This window comes from Cervus canadensis, chromosome 6 (genome assembly GCF_019320065.1).
Source record: "Cervus canadensis isolate Bull #8, Minnesota chromosome 6, ASM1932006v1, whole genome shotgun sequence".
In the NCBI taxonomy this organism is placed as follows: domain Eukaryota; kingdom Metazoa; phylum Chordata; class Mammalia; order Artiodactyla; family Cervidae; genus Cervus; species Cervus canadensis.
Genome location: NC_057391.1, coordinates 78,652,054 through 78,673,577, shown reverse-complemented (window position 1 = coordinate 78,673,577; position 21,524 = coordinate 78,652,054). Strand labels below are relative to the sequence as shown.

Genomic DNA, 21,524 nt, shown 5'->3' with positions numbered 1-21,524 from the left:
GGTTTGATCCCTGTTCCGGGAAGACTCCACACGCTGCAGGGCAAGTAAGCCTGTGCACCACAACTACTGAAGCCCACACAACAGAGCGTACTGTGCCCTGCAGTGAGAGAAGCCACCCCAAGAGAATCCAGCCTATCTCAACTACAGAGAACTGCCCGCTCACAATTAGGGAAAGCCCCCGTGCAGCAAATAAGACTCAGCACTGCCAAAAAAAAAGAAAAAAAGAAAAAAAAAGCGGAGGCAGAAAGCAACCATCAACTTGGTGCCATGTGGGTCCCTCTCTGGCCATCTTAAGAGGGACCACATGTGGACCTGTTTGGGCACCAGCTTCATTCTTATGCAGATGATCCCATATTTACAAAAGCAGGGTGCAGCACTCTTCATGGGAATGGGACCACTGCAAGGAGCCAAGAGAAATGAAGCACTGGCTTCGATCTGAATCTACTTTGATGGTCCAGATATGTTCTGAGTTAATAAGCTTCATGAGAACACGTGTTGCTGAGTGTTTTTCTACAAATTTAAGACAAAAATCCAGCCCACTCTAGTTGAAGTTCCTTGTGGGAACAATGTGTTTTTAATCTCTTATATGTGCATAGCGTCCAGTGTGGGGTTAAATGTTAGCGGAATTTATGCAGCTGTTTGGTTCACCAAAACACTGGTCTGAGCTTGCCGATACCGAGCAAGTTTACAGGCTCCATACTTGTTTTGGTTTATGATCAGTTTCTGCTCTCTGTATGGAAGGAGACAGAGGAACTCATTCAACTCAGAGGAAGTCCCTATGTGGGCATCTTGATTAGCCCTAATTGTCTCAGAGCCCAGACTGAGAGACATCAGGGTCTTTGCATTTGTTGTCTCTTTAAAGTGGCCTAACATTTACATCTAAGGTATGAATGGAGAAGACTCTGGAGAGTCCCCTGGGCTGCAATGAGATCAAACCAGTCAATCCTAAAGGAAATCAACCCTGAATATTCATTGGAAGGACTGATACTGAAGCTCCAATACTTTGGCCACCTGATGGAAAGAGCTGATTCATTACAAAAGACCCTGAGGCTAGGAAGATTGAGGGCAAGAGGAGAAGGGGGTGACAGAGGATGAGATGGTTGGATGGCATCATTGACTCAGTAGACAGCAGTTGGAGCAAACTCCAGGAGATGGTGAAGGACAGGGAAGTCTGGGGTGCTGCAGTCCATGGGCTCCTGGAGTGGAACACAACTGGGCGACTGAACAACAAGGTACAAATGCTAACTCAGAGCAAAATGGCCCACCGGCTCCTTCTTCTTGTCTCAGGCATGGCTTCTGTCTGGCCAGCAGAACCAGGTGGCTCCTGAGTCATCTGGAGAGGCCTGTCCCTCAGGCCTGGACCTTCTCCAAAACCCTCTCCAAGGCCACAGCTCCCTGCTTGTTGCTCTGACTTGTCAGAAGAATCTAAATGCCCAGGCATATCTCACAAAATACCTGCTTCTGCCCCAAGAGGAGTAAGGAAACCTCTCCTAGCCCAACCCTTCTGGCCTTGAGAACAAATTTCACCCCCAATCCAGCTAATTCTTCCAACTCATCATAGGCAAGAAAAGCCATTGAAAGAAAGAATTTGTCAATTGAGAAAGAACAGGATAAAACAGATGACTCAGTATTTGTTCCCCAAAATATTTGTTGAGCATTTCCTAGGTGCCAGGCATTGTGTCAGGCATTGAGATCACAGCATGACCAAGACAAAAGAGGTCCTCTCTGCCATAAAACTTAGATTTCATTGTACAAGGGTGTGCATGACTAATTGAGCTAAGGGCTACAAGGAAGAAGTTCAGGTTCAAGGTGCTGTGAATGGGTAAAATTGAAGATGAACTCCCCTGCCAGAGGCGGGGAATGCTGGTCCAACAACCAGAAAGAGCCTCGTCATGGCAGGAAGAGCTGAGGAGACAGGAAGTGTCTCCCAGTTCCTGGTCTGGTCAATCAGAGAAAGGAGGATGATGATGCTGAGGAGGAAGGCGCAGCAGACAGTGGTCCCCTCTTCAGGGGTGAGGGTCAATGTGGGTCAGAGGAACAGTTTGGGCTCTGCTCTTGTCCTAATGTCACATGGCATCTTGACAATTTGTTGCCAAGGCCAGGGCCAAGGCAGGGACCGTGTGGGGAGTCAGTAAAGAGAACACGGTCTGTTGGAGGTGGGCTGCATAAGGTGGCCTCACTCTGCCAACCCTGTTGCTAGCTCTTGGCCATCACGATGACCATCTCAGATTGCCCTGTGAGGGAACAACCACAAAACAACAACAGCAGGTGGAAGTCATGGTCCGAGCAAAATGGAATCAAAGTCGCAGATCCCTCATGCTCCCTACTGTGGCTTCAGGCCCCTCTGGCCTGGGCCTCCTTCCCCACAGTCTATGGACCCAGGACTCTCCTCTGCCCTCCTCTCCTCCCCCAAGCAAAGAAGCGGAGAAGTGCAGCCTTTGCTGCACTTATGGAATTCTGTTCCTTCCTCCTCGCCAGATTTTTCTAAGAAACACAAAGACAGTAAACAGGGGGGTGGGGGAACGGAGTGCTGAGGTTTTTTTTCTGGGAATGAGAACTAAGATAGGACTCAGGGTCTTTGGCCGGTTCCCAGATGCAATGAGTTTATCACTGCCAGGGACAGCAAGTGTACAAAGCTCTTGGCAGTGACCCCGACTGATTTATGAGGGGTTCTGGTTTGTTTCCCCTGCTTTGCAGACAACCAGCCTTAAGGAAAATGTATATCCAGGATCTGCTAAGAGCAGGGGAGCTGCTGGCAAAACCAGTGAGCCCCCACCCAGAGAATTCCCAAGGGGCAGGAGAGAGAGACGTGTGCATTTCTCTTCCTTGCTTTTTCTTATCTTATTTTCCTCCCTTCCTCCTTCCCTCATCCCCTTCCTCTCTGCCCCTTTATTTCTCCTTCCTTTCTTCCTTCTTCCCTCCCTAGACCCCTCCCTCCCTTGTTCCCTCTCTCTCTAAAAAAAGAAATGATTGAGTTAACTATGAACAAGCAGAACTACCAGGGTCCACATCTGCCTTCCTGCCATGTGGGGAGGCTCCTGCTCCAGACAGGGAGAGGCTCAGTCTCACTGGTTGAGAAACTGACGCTCTAAGGCCCTAGGTCAGGCCGAACATCTCAGCCACAATTCTCAGTGGGGGAGGGGATCACACCCCTGTGGTGGGTGACAATGCTAGGACAGGGCTATCACCCTGATGAGATCCTCCATCCTCATTTCCCTACTTGGGCTCGGCCCTGGGACAGGAGCTTTGCATACCTGAGATGCTAAGGCAGAAGCAAAACCAACTGGAACTATGGGCAACATTTTATAAAACCTTTAAAGGGAGTATAATCTATAAAAACATTGAATCGCTATGTTGTACACCTGAAACTAATATAATCTTATAAATCAAGGGTACTCAAAAAGAAAGATTCTTTCAGGAAAGAAAGCAACGGAGAGAAAGAAAACAGAAAACCCCCCAAAACTCAAGATGACTAGAATCAGTGGAGTCAAGACACATGCAGGAGGTGGAGGGAGTGAGCAGTGTCTCAATGTCTCAGAACCACACCTGCTACAAATCAATGTTTTGCAGGGAGAGTCTTCAGCTGGAAAGCTCCTTTGTTTTTAGACAAAACACAGTGGCCCTCACAAGCGCTGGGGAAGGTAAGCAGACACATGCCCAGACCTTGGGCCCCAAGCATGCTGGAGCAGTTGGACGACTTAAGAACACCCTTATGTCCTCTTTTTGGCTATGGGTTCCTGAGACAGTTACGATCTCATTCCCCAGCTTTAGAGCATCCTCCTGGAGTGGGAGGCCGCTCAGCTGGAGCACTGCACAGCTGCCAAGAGCCCTTCTTGGGATTTTCAAGTGTCCTATTTTTCTTTCTTCATCTCTGTCTTCCACATCCACACTTCCTGGAACAACATCCAGACTTTGGGCACTGTTGAGTCCCTTGTGGTCCCTTGAAGGAAGATAAGATTGTGGTGCATGATGTGGTGATGCTGTGTGAGATGCTGGAAGGGGGACCAGGCTGGTGGTCAAAGGCTTGGATTCAGGTCCCCACTCGGCTTTTCCCAGCCCCACCAAGCACACAGTTAGCCAAGGAAATAGAGGGGAACCCTTTACAAAAACTGTACACAAGCGAAGGAATGATGATAACTGGCTTTCGTGATGGGACTGTCCTTGCCAGAGAGGACGTGGGGGAGGAGACCAAAGACCATAAGATTTCTGGGGAAGGAGGAACGTGGTCTTACTTTCATTGCTGTTGTTATTTGCTCAGAATTGGTGTTTAGGTTTAAGCAGTTCCCTTTTACAGATGAGGACACTAAAGCCCTACACATTTGAGTGCCTTGCCTGAGCAGAGTCAGGATTTGAGCCCAGTGTTCTGTGATGCCCCCAAAGCTCACACTCTCCCCTTGGCACCTGCTGCTGCTCATGGTCCTTCAGCTGGGGTTTCGGGGGAGCCAGGTTGTGTGGCTGAGACAAAGTCCTCAACGTGTGGTCAGCGGAAACGTTGGGGGCCTCCTCTCAAGCTTTCATCTGAGTCACCCCAGGGGTGGATGCAGTCACTGCTCACCATTCTCTTTTGGGAACTGTTCCCCAGCCCCACTTGTGGTGACAACAACGGCTGAGTCACCCAGGGTGACACAGGCTCTGGTTTCTCACCTCACAGATCGTATCCAACTTGCCTTCTGCACCCGCAGGAAGGGCCAGCCTGGCAAAGCTCTGAGTGCTGATCAGGCCCCTGGGAAGTCAAAGGCAGCAAGTCTGTGTCACAGAAAGTCACCCAGGAGATCCTTGAGTCTCATCTTCCAAGAGGATATCTTAAGCCAAAGGCCTTCAGACCTTACACCTGGCTAGCTGAAGTCTAGGGAAAATGAACACTTTTCTCATCATGGGTCCTGCAGGAGGACAGAGGGTGAGACTGCACCAGGGTAGGGAATTGACGGGGATCCTAAATTATTATCTGCTTAATAAACAGAAAAGACTCCACGGCCATGTGAACAACCACTTCAGTGAAAGATAGTAGCCTGTTGTCCTCAGGATGCGGCTTTGGACAATCATCCCAGGATACTGTGAATCTTTTCTTCCCCATGTTTTTTTTTTTCTCTTTTTAAACTGAAATGGAGTTGATTTTCAGTGTTGTGTTAATTTTTGATGCATAGCAAAGTGATTCAGTTATACATATATACATGTGTGTGCTAAGTCGCTTCAGTCCTATTTGATGCTTTGCGATCCTATAGACTGTAGCTCGCCAGGTTCCTCTGTCCATAGGATTCTCCAGGCAAGAATACTGGAGTGAATTGCCATGTCCTTCTCCAGGGGATTTTCCCAACCCAGGGATGGAACCTGTGACTCATTATGTCTCCTACTTTGGTAGGCGGATTCTTTACCACTAGTGCCCCTGGGAAGCCCCATACATGTATACATACATATGTATATGTATCAATATATGTAAATTCTTTTTTAAAAAAATATTCTAGGGTCCTGTGGATCTTAAATGAGAAGCCCCCATTTGGATTTCTTTATCCTTCTAAGCAGGATGTGTGAGCCACTGTTTACACGGAATGCAACATTTAAGCCCTAAGAGAGTGTAAGAGTGAATTATCTTTTGCTTTTACCCTGCAAAGCATCCTTATAAACATGTTCAATTTAACTGGCCAAAGGGCACAGTATTTTGATGCTGCTCAATCCCTGTTCTTAGATAAGAGTAGCTTCAAAGGCAGCTTTGCATATTTTCTTTCACCTACCCGAATACCATGGGTATTAACTTAGACAAATGTTTCCTTCTCCTCTTCAAGGGCATGGGGTTTGGTGCAGGAGATCTCTGCTCTGAAGCATCAACAAAGAAATTTTGGAATTTGGTTCTCTGACGCCTTCTCTTCAGGAACTACTCTTCTGTGTGGTAATAAACAGAATCCTCTCACAAACAACTGATTTGTTCTTTTCAAAATGCATGCCTCCCTCTGCTGTTCATCTCCCTAAAATAAAACCACCCACAGAATAAAATGAGTAATTCCTGGAGTAAGCAGTTCCATAGCATGTTTTATTAAAATATGTCTGGCACGGGAAGTCTACCAGGACGTGTCCTCCAAATGAGGATTAATATCAGGAAACTTGGGGGCAGTCTTGTGATGCTGGCACACAATGCCACCACTTCCACCACTGGGGCAAAGATTAACAGCCTTCACCAAGCTAGGAAGACGTCTGCTTCTGAGTCATCTGGGGCAAATGTAAACCTGGGCTCCCTGGGCTCTGACATTTGAACAAAACAAACGTTAGAAGACTTTCATTCCTTAATCAAGTTGCTTCTAAACATCTACATTTAGGTAAGAATAGAGACTCCAGGCTCGAGGCTTCTTGTCTGCTCATGGTGGGTGTAACTTGATGGTGTATTTCTCAGCTCTTATATCACTCTGACCTCATTTTGACCTTGAGGTTGCTCTTTGATCTTTCTATGCATGGATGATGGCCAAGTAGAGTTTCGGTAACTTAGATTGGGGTCTGCTTAAGAGAAAAGCCTACTTATCTGTATATTCCCAGAGTCTAGAACATCTGACCCTTAGTAGATATTCCAAGTTTTGCTGAATTGGCTTATTGGAGAAATTGAATTCAACTGATATTCATTGATCACCTCCTATATGTTCTGTCTGAGGTTGTGTGGCAAGATTTTTCCAAATGGAAAGCCAAGGAACAAATTGACTTTTTTTTTGATGATAGGTACAGCTGAGTTTGTTATCATTCCGGACCAAGTTGTCAAGAAAAAAGTTTTTCTAAACCACAACTTTGCAGAGCATTATTTTAGTGTCATAGGGATTTATAGAAGGCAAGGAAGACCAATTGGCTGCTCCCAGTGAAGAACTTCAAATCCAGAGGTGCTGGAAGCCTAGACACTGTAGGTCTAGATGGGGCATCTCAGTAGCTACTGCAGGTCAGGGAGGCAGAGGGGCTTGAACACCTAGGAAACCTACATGGGAACCTGCAGGGACTAAAGTCAACAGGCTGGATTGGTCCATCAGATTCAACTGCCAATCCATCTGATGGACAGATTTCCAATCCAACCCAATCTCAATGCAGCATTTTCTTAGGTTTGTTTCATTTGGTTTGTAAAGAATGATGTGCTCTTGGACAAGCTGTGCCCAGTGGCGAAAAGTCATCCAGGCCCCTTATATCCTTTGCTGTTTCCCTAGGTGTAGAACTTCACAACCCACAGGTCAAGGTCTCCCAACTCAAATGGGAGAATGAATGTTCATGAAATGGATGGATGGGGAGATGGACAAGTGACTCAATGGATCCAGTGACACAGTTCTTGGAACATCCTCAGATCAGTTCAGTTCAGTTCAGTAGCTCAATCGTGTCCGACTCTGCGACGCCTTGGACTGCAGCATGCCAAACCTCCCCGTCCATCACCAACTCCTGGAGTTTACTCAAACTCATGTCCATTGAGTTGGTGATGGTCCATCTCATCCTCTGTTGTCTCCTCCTCCTCCTGCCTTCAATCTTTCCCAGCATCAGGGTGTTTTCAAATGAATCAGTTCTTTGCAACACGTGGCCAAAATATTGGAGTTTCAGCTTCAACATCAGTCCTTCCAGTGAATATTCAGGACTGATTTCCTTTAGGATGGACTGTTTGGATCTCCTTGCAGTCCAAGGGACTCTCAAGAGTCTTCTCCAAAACCACAGTTCAAAAGCATAAATTCTTTGGCCCTTAGCTTTCTTTATACTCCGACTCTCACATCCATACATGACTACTGGAAAAACCATAGCTTTGACTAGATGGACCTTTGTTGGCAAAGTAATGTCTCTGCTTTTTAATATGCTGTCTAGGTTGGTCATAACTTTTCTTCCAAGAAGCAAGTGTCTTTTAATTTCATGGCTGCAGTGACCATCTTCAGTGATCTCGGAGCCCCCCAAAATAAAGTCTGTCACTGTTCCCACTGTTTCCCCATCTATTTGCCATGAAGTGATGGGACCAGATGCCATGATCTTTGTTTTCTGAATGTTGAGTTTTAAGCCAACTTTTTCACTCTCCTCTTTCACTTTCATCAAGAGGCTCTTTAGTTCTTCGCTTTCTGCAATAAGGGTGGTGTCATCTGCATATCTGAGGATATTGATATTTCTCCCAGTAATCTTGATTCCAGCTAGTGTTTCATCCAGCCCAGCATTTCTAATGATGTACTCCACATATAAGTTAAATAAGCAGGGTGATAATATATAGCCTTGACGTACTCCTTTCCTGATTTGGAACCAGTCTGTTGTTCCATGTCCTGTTCTAACCTTTGCTTCCTGACCTGCATACAGGTTTCTCAAGAGTCAGGTCAGGTGGTCTGGTATTTCCATCTCTTGAAGAATTTTTCACAGTTTGTGGTGATCCACATGGTCAAAGGCTTTGGTGTAGTCAATAAAGCAGAAGTAGATGTTTTTCTGGAACTCTCTTGCTTTTTCAATGATCCAACAAATGTTGGCAATTTGATCTCTGGTTCCTCTGCCTCTTCTAAATCCAGCTTGAACATCTGGAAGTTCATGAAGATCTGATAGACTGAGTGCCTGAAGAACTATGGACGGAAGTTCATGACATTGTACAGGAGGCAGGGATCAAGACCATCCCCAAGAAAAAGAAATGCAAAAAGGCTAAATGGCTGTCTGAGGAGGCCTTACAAATAGCTGAGAAAAGAAGAGAAGCAAAAGGCAAAGGAGAAAAGGAAAGATATACTCATCTGAATGCAGAGCTCCAAAAAATAACAAGGAGAGATGAGAAAGCCTTCCTCAGTGATCAATGCAAAGAAATACAAGAAAGCAATAGAATGGGAAAGACTAGAGATCTCTTCAAGAAAATTAGAGATACCAAGGGAACATTTCATGCGAAGATGGGCACAATAAAGGGCAGAAATGGTATGGACCCAACAGAAGCAGATGATATTAAGAAGAGGTGGCAAGAAAACACAGAAGTATACAAAAAAGATCTTCACAACCCAGCTAATCACAATGGTGTGATCACTCACCTAGAGCCAGACATCCTAGAATGCAAAGTCAAGTAGGCCTTAGGAAACATCACTATGAACAAAGATAGTAAAGGTGATGGAATTCCAGTTGAGTTATTTCAAATCTTAAAAGATGATACTGTGAAAGTGCTGCACTCAATATGCCAGCAAATTTGGAAAACTCAGCAGTGGCCACAGGACTGGAAAAGGTCAGTTTTCATTCCAATCCCAAAGAAAGGCAATGCCAAAGAATGTTCACTACTGCACAATTGCACTCATCTTACACGTTAGTAAAGTAATGCTCAAAATTCTCCAAGCCAGGCTTCAACATCCTCAGATATTCTGAGACTTAAAACTGAAGCCAGGTAGCCCCTGTGCCAGCCAGCTGACTCCCGCCTGCCTTCTGCTGCCTGTGGAGGCTCTGGGAAGAGGTGAATGCCCTAAGAGGAAGCCTTAGGCTCATGATACTTCTGTGGTTTCATTCTCTCCTTGAAACCCACCAGCAGTGCTTCAGACAACAAGCCCCGAGATTCAGGTCTCTCTCCACTCCTCTTGCTCTGCCTACCACCATTTAATTCCTCCTCTTTCAGCTCTAAGCCTTCAATGCTTTCCTACTGTCTTCAGGGCGAGAAAATTCAAATTCCTTAGGAATACACCCAAGGTTCCCCAGACCTGGCTCCTACATACCTTTTATTTTTGCATTTCCCAACAAGGAACTCCTTCCAAGAGCAGGCATCTTCTTGGGAGTTTAGATCTACCTTGGAATTTTGAGACCTCAGGGAATACTAAAGCTATTAATTTCTGTGAGTTCACACTATATAGCACTTATTCAAAGAGTTTTCAGGGCTATTGGCTCATTTGATTTCTCAAAAACCCTTAGAGGGCTTAGAGAAGACATCATCCCCATTTTACAGATGAGAAAACTAAGACACAAAACATCAAGATCCTTGCCTGAGACCACAAGGCAAGTGGGTGGCAATGTAACTCTCCAAATGCCCCAGTATTGAGGACAGAACTCAAACTAGCATAAAGAACTGAGTCTATAAAAAAAAAAACATGGCTCATTTTTCTTCTTTTTCTCCCCTCACGAAGCTAAATCTGTGAAATTGGAACAACACAGCAAACAGCTGAGGGCTATGGTCACAGCCCACAGACCTTTATGGAAGATTTGATTTTGGCCCAAATTTTCAAAGAAGCCAAATGGATAGGCAAAACACAAGTGCAAATGCTGGGCCCATGCTGACAGGGCATCTTGTGGGATATTTCCACAGGAAGCAAACACAGGCAATTAACTTTGCTGTAACAATGCCTGTGGTCACATGAAAAAACAAAACCCTCAGAGAGAGCTTACACCCCATCCCCTGGGGCCCATTTCAAATGAATTCATAAATGTGGCTCAGCCTTCACTCCAGCTACTGACCCCAGATACTCACGTGTTTATCGGCTCTTTGACCACTATTGGGTGGCTCCTGATCCCCATGGGAGAAGGGAGGGAGGTGTTCCAAAGGGCTCAGGTGTCATCATTTCCACTTCTCAGATGGGCAAACTGAGTGGCCGCGACAAGCGTAAAGGGCTTACAGGAACAGTCCTACAGGCCTAGACGGAGCACGTGGCTAGGATCAGAGCCTGCTCCCCAGGTGGGGATTTTCTCTGGGGACCAGCGTTTCTCCAGCTCTCTGCATGACAACCAGCCCTCTTATAACCCAGGGGCAGTGCTATCTGAGGAGCAGAACTGACTGGCAAGTTGGGAGATCTGAGAGCAAGTTCTGGCTGCATTTTAGCCCTCTCCCCTTTACCTGGAAACCCTGAAGTCACACCTGTGCGGCTGGTGCAGGCAGCAGTGCTGGCCCTGCAGGGTGAGGATCACGGTCCTTACCGACTGACTTCCCTCGGTCGCGGGCTCTGTAATACTCAACCCCGATGCAGAAACATTCATGGAGATTGGTGGTTACTGTTACTACACCAAGTCTCCTCTATCCTTCTCTCCCATATAAATGAAAGACTAATGGCTCCCAACCAGTCATCTTCTATCTTTCTGGATTTCTTGAAATGTTTCAATGATTTTCATGATATATTATTCAGCACAGTGGTCTCAAACTCTGGCCCCCCATCTACTTCTTTATGTCCTTCAGACTTTATGTCCTAAGAATAGTTTTTATATTTTTAAGTGGCTGAGAAAAATCAAAAGAAGCATAATGTTTCATGAGCTTTCAGAGTCCAAAAATAAAGGTTTTCAACACAGCCATGCCCACTTATTTATGTATTTTCCACTGTTACACTGTGACAGTGTAGCTGTTTTGGTATGGCAGAACTGGGTAGTAGTAATATAGACTATACAACCTACAAAGCTCAAAATTTAAACTGGCCATTCACAGAAGAAATTCAGCCTTTTAAACCAACTCCTAGTTTAGTGTAAATGGCAGGCTACAGAATCAACCTATTTGCATAGCCACTCTGTACACAGAAACTGAGAGAGAAAAAAATACTAGAATAGGGGTTATCTCTGGGTACTAAGGTTACATACAATTATTTGAATTTTTTTAAACCAAATCTGTTAATATAAAAGTATAAGAAAAGAATATTAATGACATTAATAAAATAACATTGCAGACTCTTACTGTGGACCAGACACTGTTAGTTGTTGACATGTTTTATTTCACCTAATCCCCCTTCCACAGTGTAGGTACCACTGTATCTCTGTACGGATGAGGGAAGAAGACTTAGGGAGTTTAAGGAGCTTGCCCAAGGTCACAGTGCTAGTGAGAAGCACTTGGTGTACTTACGATGAAAACACACTTGAGGAACAAAATGCGACGTGCTAAAAAGAGAAACTGGTTTAAGAAGAGCTCTTTACTAGAAGTCACAGAATCGCAGTCCTTACAGACAATGAGGAGGTTACAAATGCTTTCTTTGGGTGTCCACATGTCTAGTCTACTTTAGTAAGCAGATACAATACATTGGGTTGGCCAAAAAGTTCATTGGAGATTTTCTGTACAATGTTAACGAAAACCAAAGGAACTTTTTGGCCAACCCAATATTTGTGAGTAAGTACCTGAAAAATGGCAGAGAACCATGCTAATGGAGGGTGTATATCCAGAAGCACATCAAGGCATGATGTGCTGACTTCCCAAGCTTTCCCATCAAGTATTTCTTGACTTAGTAACAATATAAATGTCAAGAAATATTTGATAGGAGTATTGACTAAATTTCAATAGTCAGTTGACTTAACTACGGTGCTTCCACACTTGGAATGCGTGTGTTAAGTCACTTTAGTCACATGCGAAACTCTTTGCGACCCTATGGTCTGTAGCCCATCAGGCCCCTCTGTCCATGGGGATTCTCCAGGCAGAATACTGGAGTGGGTTGGCAAGCCCTCCTCCAGGGGATCTTCCCGACCCAGGGATCGAACCTACATCTCTTATGTCTCTTGCACTGGCAGGCGGGTTCTTTACCACGAGCGCCAGCAACCAGGCAGTGACTGAGTGGTACTGATACGATTATACTGCTGCTGCCAGTTGGCACTGTGAGTCTGAGGCTGCTCTGTGGTGATGTAGGATAATGCAAATGACATGAAGAACTAATGCTGTCACTGACAGTGCCTTTGAGAACCAGGTTTCTAGAAAAAGGAGACACAGACCTAAGAAAGAAGAGGTTAAATAAAATCCCCTGTAGTTTTTAATTTGAATGCAAAGTATCAGTATGGATTCATCATGTATTTTCATCAGAAACAACCACCACCTATTTCCTAGTTTTGGCCACTGGAAAAGTCTGAAAATGATGACCAACCCAGGAACAGTGAATGCCTCTAAATGCTCAGATTATCGTCTCTAAAAGTATTTCCCACTAAGAAGAACAAGGGATTCTTGGATTCTTGAAGGACTAGATGAGTCCACGTCTGGGGAAGGGCTTGGATCATCTTAGCTTCCCTGATATTTGGATCACATCAAAGACTACCAGGGTCATGTCAGAAGGAGCCAACTGGCCAGAGATGGCACAGGGCAAGCAGCAATAACAATAATAAACAAAATGGGTTAAAACATAGCAAATATGCTTAAACCCATGGGTTTACAAGGATACTACAAAACACACAAAAACACCCTAATTGGTCATCATTGGAAGATGACAGTAAACTATTCATTATATTTAAAATTGGCAAATAGAGGAAATGATTCAAACATATATTCCATCTTTCCTATGTGAATTGTATTACTAGATAATCAAATGGTAGATGTATTTGACTATTTGTATTTCACTTAATAAATGAAGAAAGAATGACAGGATTAGAACATCATTTTGTAACCCCTAATTAACTGATGGATCTAACTATGAACATCAATGGCTGCGGAAACCACAAAGGGAGACAACTAGACATCATATGCCTTCTGACAAGGGAGCACAGCAGAGTCTGGGAAGTAGTCTTGCCCACAAAAATCAAGCTAAAATCTGATTAAATATCTAAGTCAAACTAGCAATTTACAGGAAATGCAGATGGTAGGACACATTAAATAGCAACACAAGGTTGCAAATAGAAAAATCCAGACTGTGGAATCTCTCCAGCACAAAAGACCCAACTTCTTCCTTAAATAAACTGCAAGGGTGAGGAGAACATAAAAGGAGCCTGTAGATTACAATATACTTAAAAGAAAAGGCCATCTACATGTGTGGGCCTTATTTGGATTCTGATTTTGAATAAGAATTTCAAAATGGCATTTAGGAAATACTATGAACTTGAACACTTGCACGACATTTGATGATATTAAGAGATAATCACTAATTTCTTAAGGTATTGCGGGAATGTTAAGACCAAAGGGTCAGTTTCTGTTAGAGATACATATCTAAGTATTTACAGATGGAAAGGTTAAGTCTTGGATTTGTTTTAAAACTAACGGTGAAAAAGTAGGTGGGGACACAGATAAAATGAGATTGGCATTATATTGATGATTATTCAGGATGGATGAGGGTTCACAAAGTTTCTACTTTTCCATAAAAAAATGCCCAAGTTTCAATAATAAAACATTAAAATAAATCCTTTCTGACATCTTGTTCAGAGTGCTAATACTGGGCAGGGAGTATGATGGCTCTGACAAATACCCCTTCTCTCATGTTTCATGAATGATGGAGAGTTGAGTATTGTGCTTCAGATTGTTCGTCTGGGGACTTCTGCATCACCTGTGGAGCTTCTCCATCACTCATGGAGCTTCTCCAACACCCGTGGAAATTCTCTATCACCCACAGGGCTTCTCCATCACTTATGAAACATCTCCATCATTTTCCTCATCAGGATAATGTCACTGTGTGCTTGGTACACATACACACACACAGACACATACAAAAATCTATCAGAAAAAAAAAAAAGATTTCTCATGACTTAAGTAGTTCACTTTGAAGCTGAAAAGGGTGTGAGGGACTCAGGATTTCATAAAGCTAAGTCACTGAACTCTACAAAACCAAATCTACCTAGCCCAGGCATTCAGTGGAATTCATGACCAGGGGGTCACATGAAAAGACAGTTGTGGTGTGGAGGCTGCTAAGTGTATCCATTCTGAACTTCTGAGCAAATAACAAGGCAAATTGGGATGGCGAGGACACCATTTCTCTTCTCATGCCATTATCTGCACCGGTGACTGAGTTTCCCAAGTTAGATGATAATGTCTGTGGGAGGGCAGTTCTCACCTGGGGACCCCACAGGTGCGAGAAATGAAGAGGGTTGAGGAGACACAGCAAAACCTTAAGCCCTGTCACCAGGTGTGGGATGGTGGAAGGAAACAAAATTTATGGGCCAGGAAGTGGGAAACGGATCTGATGTTTATCTCTAGAGATGGCGTCTCCCAGCCCTCAAGTTAAGCTTGCTGTTTGTGGCTTCTGTTTCTCCACCAGCTTTGCCAGCATCTCTGTGCTAACTGTACTGTGCAGAGTCATGTGTCCCCCCGTCACGCCCCTGCCCGCCAACCCATGGGTTCCTTACACCCCAGAGCTCATTCACTTATTGGTGACATTGCCTTTTCCCTGCCTTTCTCTCCCACTAGGCTTTAACTTCCTCAAGGGCAGGGGCTTTGGTCTGTTCCCGATGGTATCTCATCACATGGCACAAGGCATGGAATACAGACGTGCTCCCCAAACATCACTGCGGGATTGGGGGGTCACAATCCCCCCAATCCCCCCAACCAGTGCAGGGCAGTGGTTATGACCGTGGTCTTGACCCCTGGCCCTCCAGCCCACTCTCCCCACCTTGCATCTGATGCTGTGTTCTACTTTCCAGATTCTACCATGACTTACTATAGGACTTCGGGTTTTGTAAAACACTTTTGAGATTTTCCTGGAAAAGACACACACATAATGGTAAATGTCTATTTCTACATAATAACGTAAATCATTTAGGAAAGCAGTCCTCCTGGAACTGCACGGCACATCCACCTGGAATGGTCCCCAATGATGGCCTCATAAATAAAGGCTGAGATTATAACTACATACAACCTTGGATGTGTGTTCAAGGAGTGGGGTGGTGGAGTTGATACATGAACATCTCGGGACAGAACTATTTGATGAGATGAGCAAACCTGGGCATCTTCGAATGTGTATCTCCCTCCATCCTTGACATTCTGACTGGTTATCTCATAGCTGTGAGAATCCAGGTTGATTGCGCTTGGGGCCCCGGGAGCCAGAAACTCTTGCCAGATTTCTTCCACCCTCCTGGCCACATCCTGGAGGGGCTGTTTCTTGAGATCTTGGACTGCCAACCAGAACCTGAAACAGAAGCACAAGGACAGTTCGTTCCAGGGGCTCCGTCAGTAGCTGCTCTGTTGGACGTGGTCCCAGAACTGACATCGCATGGCACTCATTCTGTGTGCCCCAGCTGTCTCAGTAGCCATGTCCCAGGTCATGAAGGCTGCAGGGGCTGCTGAGAATACAAAGGTGCTCCATCATTGCACTAAATGCATGTTAGAAGATCGCCTTGCTTCTGGTTACCAAAAAGAGATTTTTCTCTACCTCATGGTTTTTCAACCTCAGTACTGTTGCCATTTTGGGCTGGATAATTTTTGAAGAGTCACCCTGTACATAGAAAGATATGTAGCAGCAACCTTGGGTTTGACCCATCAGATGCCAGGGGCATCCTCTCTGCACTTGTGACAACCAGAAAGTTTCTGGCCATTACCGGATGTCTTCTGGGAGGTAAATTCACCCTTGGGAGAGAACCACTGATTGACAGAGAAGTCACCACCCAGACAATGTGAGTCCCTTTTGCATATCTGGTGGGGATCAGTTGGAGGTATTCAAAGGAAAGAAAGACCCCAGAAGCAATAGTATCTTGGAGCCATTAAGAATATTTGAGCTGGGAGGACCCAAGCATACACGCCGTTGATGGAGAAACAGTCTATTTGCAGGATCAATGTGGGCATGGTGTTCGGCATGTTCCCTGGAGGAGGGCATGGCAGCCCACTCCAGCATTCTTGCCTGGAGAATCCAGGCAAGGACTGGGCTTGGACTGTAGCCCGCCAGGCTTCTCTGTCCACGGGCTTGCAGAGTTGGACACAACTGAGCGACTCAGCACAGCACAGGTGCCCAATAAATGTCTGATGGATTGTAGGTGGGTTCATCTGGAACAAAGCTGAAGGGACATATATCGGGGATCCCTCTACAAAAGATTCTCCAGAGACTGCTGGAGAGAGAAGCCTTCTGCTCACGACTATATTTGCCTTTCATGAATCCCTCAGCATCTGCATGGTGCTGGAGGGCTGGGCGGGTGCTGTGAGCTCTTTTCTGCTGAGAACAGCAGCAGCCAGGGCCAAAGCTTGGACAACAGCTCCCTGGGTCGTGACGATGGTTCCCAAGGCAACCCTGGAGAGGGATTTCAGCAGGACTCAGGTCTGGGTGGCACATTTTGTGTCCTGTGAACAAAACAGGCCAGTTTCCCCATCAACGAGAGGAGAGGACAGGTCCCTGGCTGTGTGGTTCCTGCAGCCGCGGGAATCACACATACTCAAGGCAACGAAAGGGCAGGAACAAGAGAAGCTGAACCATGACACGGAGGAAGGTGCATTCAATCTGTCATCGAATTTCACCCAAAGTAAGAGGGACTTTTTTTTTTTTTTTTTTTTAAGGTTAAGCATGTTTTTCTGTTGCTGTTCAGAGAGGTGTGTGGAGCCACGTGCATGGCCTAAAGGTGCCACCCAGTGGCCAACTCGGGTAATGCAGCTTCATTTCCACCAGGAGAGACGGCTGGGGGGCGGGGGCGGGGGCGGGGTCTCTGCTTGTGGGTCTGTGTGTGTGAGAGACACGAGCTCCATGAGCTCCAACTCTCCCGCTGATTTACCATTTGGGATTCTGATGATCTCGCTAAAGAAAACCCTCATGGTTCCCTCGCCAAGACCAAGAGGCAGGGAGGAGCCTTGCCGGCTTCACTCAACCGGAAGGTGAGGGCGCCCAGCTGTGGCGCCCTCTTGGCATCACTGTATCTTTCTGGGCCTCTCTCTCCTCCCGGCGCAGTGGGTACAGAGCAGGCGGAGGGGTATGTGGACGGGTCTGGGCACGTCCCATCCCGGTGTCACTCCGAAATGCTCTCAGGCCCTGTGGGTGGGTGCTCTAGGGGCAGCCGCATGGTGACCACAGGTCTGGGGGAGCCTGGGTGGTTAGGGCCTGGGGCTCCTGCCACTGCCATTGGCCTCACTTGCCCTTTAACACCAGCCCTCTATCTTTCTGCTCACGTCAGGTCTTTCGTAATCATGTTCTCTGGCTACCCAGGGAGAGGGAAACAGTAGCCAGCAGCCAGTCTTTAACCAGAGTCCAGATTGGTGGGGGGTGGGGGGTGGCCAGAGTTCAAAGGGGGTTGTTAACTGTTCAGTTGTTCAGATGGGTCCTTGAAGCTCAGCCGGGAGGTCTCCTCCACCCCGCTGGCCACTCCCTAAGGCTCCCTCCGTCTCTCTGCCCACCACCCCCCTGCCACTCCCACCAAGGTCTGCCATGAAATGAAGGAGGTGGCCAAGTGCTTTCAAGTGAAAATGGTCAGCTGGTGGTCACAGAACCTACAAAGGTTTTCTTCTCCCAGAGGACCATGTTTGATGGGCAGGTAAAATTTAGGAAATCGGCTCTAAAGAGGGGAGCTAGTGTTGGTTTTTCAAAGGCCTGGAAGGAGGGCTGATGTGAAGCTTGGTGAGTCCCTGGCAGCCCTAGGGAGTCACCTCTGGCTGAGTCCTGGGCTGGAAGCAACTCCTTTGGGCCAGGGTCCATCCCAAGCCTACCGGACTCTGCAATTTCTCACACAAATGATGACGCCCGGGCGATTTCCTGATGCCTCAGTCGGGGTCATGTGGGCGCCACCTTCTGTCCCTTGTCTCAGTTGGCTCTGAGACGGAGCTCTGGGGGGCCCCGAGGACCCTGCAGCTTCTGAAAGCCGCAGGCTGCCCATGGTTCCTGAGGCCTCAGCAGTCCTTCCAGCAGAATGAGTTGGGAGCCACATTAATGCACATCACTCAGCTGGGTATAGAGGAGTCTGGGGCAGGTGGGAAGGGGAATTTCTGAATCAAATTTAATCAACTTTTACACAAAAAATTAAAAGGTTCCCTTTATCAGATAAAACCAAGAATTAAAAATAAAGTGTAAAAGAAACAACAGGCATGCTGGAGGGGGTGGAAGGGGAGGGGGAGGACTAAGAGGAAGAGGGATGACAACCCCCAAACAGCAGTCTTCTCTCCCTGCACGCATGGGGACCCTCTCGGCCTTCCGTCTGCCTTGGAGATGACTTGCCTTCTCTCTCTCAGGTGACAGTAAAAATGCTGTCACAACACCATCCTGACATTCCATATGTGTTTCTCATCACCGGCTTTGAAGAAGCTTTGTGCCAGTTTGAAATTCAGTACAGGCTTGGTTTCCCTTGTGGCTTAGCTGGTAAAGAATCCACCCACAACGTGGGAGAACTGGGTTCGATCCCTGGGTTGGGAAGATCCCCTGGAGAAGGGAAAGGCTACCCACCCACTCCAGTATTCTGGCCTGGAGAATTCCATGGACTGTATAGTCCGTGGGGTCACAAAGAGTCGGACATGACTGAGCAACTTTCACTTTCACAGGCTTGGTTTGTATCAGCCATCTGTGAGCCCATGGGCCTGAGCTGAGGTCTCTGAGCCCCGGCTGCCCGGCCCCCTCCCCTCGAAAGAGCCCTAGAAGCGCCCCTTGCCCATCTCTTGCAGACGGATGGGAGGCCCACTGAGGCCTGTGCGGTCCTGCTCTTATCACAAGCCCGCAGGTACCGCTGCTCCTCCAGGACGCCGGCGGGGAGGAGACTGTCAGCAACCCCAGACCCGCCCACCCTGCATAAGCCGCGTGACTTCTGGTGGCCGAAGGGCTGTCATGACTGTCAGGCCAGGAGGGTGCGTGGGTGCCAGGGAAACCACCTGTCCTGCTTTGCCAGAGTTGGCAAAGGTGAGGGAGGCAGCCCAGGGCTGACATCCGATCTGTGTCACTGGCTTAGGAATGCCGGGGGCAACTGGCCTTCTCGGGGAGGCAGCCTGGGCTCAGACGCCCCCCTGGACCGAGCAGCTGTGGGTGGGACTTGAGGGCCGTCCAGGGCTGCCCCAGGCCTCTGTCTCCCGCGGGGCCGGGGTGCTGACATGGAACAGGGTCTCCTCCTCAAGGCTGGCTGCAACAAGGGGAACCATGAAGCATCGGGGGGCACTCCGTCCTTCCAGGAGGTCTGGCCAGGCCCTGGTTTCTTGCTTACCTATCTTTTCATCAACTAGGACTGTCATGTGTTAGAAAAACCCAGCTTTTCGTTTGTTCCCAGGGAAAAGCCAATTCCACGCAGAACGAAGGGTTTCTATGCCCTCTGCTGGTCAACAGAGACTCAGGAACAACTGTTGTCACTTTACTTAGTCTCTGCTTGGGCTGGAGTCTCACCACCAGCAGCACCACCCGAGCTGAGTGATGTTTCACAGGGCAGTGGCCGAAATGCCACAGGTTGTCCGAGTGCCGTGTGAGCACCTCTCTTCCCATGAACCATGTGTTGGGTTCTCGGGGAAGCCCACGGGGCCTGGCCCACCTCCTGGGGTCTTCCTAGGACTCGGGGCAACTGGGAGGCTGGAGCACTCCAAGACAAACTGCTAACACTCCTGCGCTCTCTTTAATTGCTTCTCCCTTCAGCTGACACTGTGTGGAACCAGGATAATCAATCTGCAGGTTAGAAGAACAACCACGTTCTCTCAGGAGACGTTACAGCTCATAAAAAATGTACGGGGGACGCTCTCGGCTGCGGGTTTTGATTTTTAACTCGTGCCCTGCCGAGCGGCAGTGGTGGTCAAGTCAGGGAGGATGAAGACTTGTGCAGGTGGTAGGACTTCCCTGGTGATCCGGTGGTTGAGACCCTGCGCTTCCACGGCAGGGGGCGTGGGTTCGACCCCTGGTCTGGGAACTAAGATCCTGCATGAACTAAGATCCTGCATGCCTCTCGGCACAACCAAAAAAAAAAAAAGATTTGTGTGCAAGAGAGGGGGCAAAGGTGGCAAGGGGTAAGGGGTTCCTGTCATCCTTCTAGGAAAACACACAGAGAAAAGAGAGGGACCGAGCTAGACCACTCCCTGGGGCCCTCTGCTTCAGAACCAAGAGGCCCCACCTTGCATGCATTCTAGAGGCTCTGAGCAAACAGCTGTCTCCTGGTGCCCACCCTATCCAAATGGAGCCCTGGGCTCAGCCCAGGGTGCTGCAAACAGCCTACAACCACGAGGCTTGCTGTCTGCCACAAATGCCCTGGCCACGTGGCCTCCCGTGCCTGGAGGTGTTGCCTCTCCCTCATCTCACAGGCTCAACCCCCAAAAAATGATGAAAGAAGGCGTCAACTTGTATGATCACAGACATCTTTCCTTAAAGGATCCAGGGTGACCTTTTGCTGTGGTGAGAACAACACCTACGTCTCTTTGGGGCTCTTCTGCTCTGTATTCAATCTCAGGCAGAGATTGAACCACTTGGTTGGTGAGCTGGCAAGATTTCTCTGGGTGTCATGCAAAAACGTCACGCTCCAAGTACCCCTTTCACTGGAGAGATGCAAAGGAGCTCGGGGAGACAGACGTGGAAAAACCTTTGCAGTGGATTCAGTTGAGTCCCGGTCAGTCTCTCTTTTTCCCGGCCCTGCTCCAAGACCAGCTGCCTGGGCTTGACCAGTCCGGGGGAGGAAGGACCATGCCAGCGTGGCCAGCACCACAGATGGGCAGCGTCCTCGAGCTGTGCCACAAGGCATGGCCCTGGTGTCCACCGTTCACAGGGACCACAGGGGAGGTGCAGCCGCAGGGCCCCTTGAGGATGCCCTGGGTGAGGGGTGAGATGCATTCAACTCTGCACCCTTAGGCCTGGGTCACAGCAGACGCCAAGCTGGTATCTGTGGCCACAGGAATGACTGCAAATGAAGGGGGAGGAAAGGACCTGGTTCTGGGTGACCCAAGAGTCCTAAAGTTGTGTGATTTAAAACCAAAGCTTCCCCCATATATCCAATTATGCTGAATATCACACAAGTAGAATTTGGGCTTGCAGAGAGGATTTCAGAAGCTCTTGGGCTGTACTTTTTCATCTCAGGCTGTTCTATTT

The 21,524-nt window shown here is 47.5% G+C and overlaps 1 protein-coding gene across 15 annotated transcripts in view; it reads right to left on the bottom strand.

Annotated features, from left to right (window-relative positions):
• Nucleotides 1–21,524, bottom strand: part of RGS6 (regulator of G protein signaling 6) — a 589,904-nt gene that overhangs the window by 28,714 nt on the left and 539,666 nt on the right. For all 15 annotated transcript variants that reach the window (XR_006270116.1, XM_043472448.1, XM_043472452.1 and 12 more), the window contains exon 15: nucleotides 15,518–15,704. Coding sequence is in view for 14 of the 15 variants with exons in the window: in XM_043472448.1 (XP_043328383.1) it covers nucleotides 15,518–15,704 (187 nt within the window). In the remaining variant the exon portion in view is untranslated. The remainder of the gene's footprint in view (nucleotides 1–15,517; nucleotides 15,705–21,524) is intronic.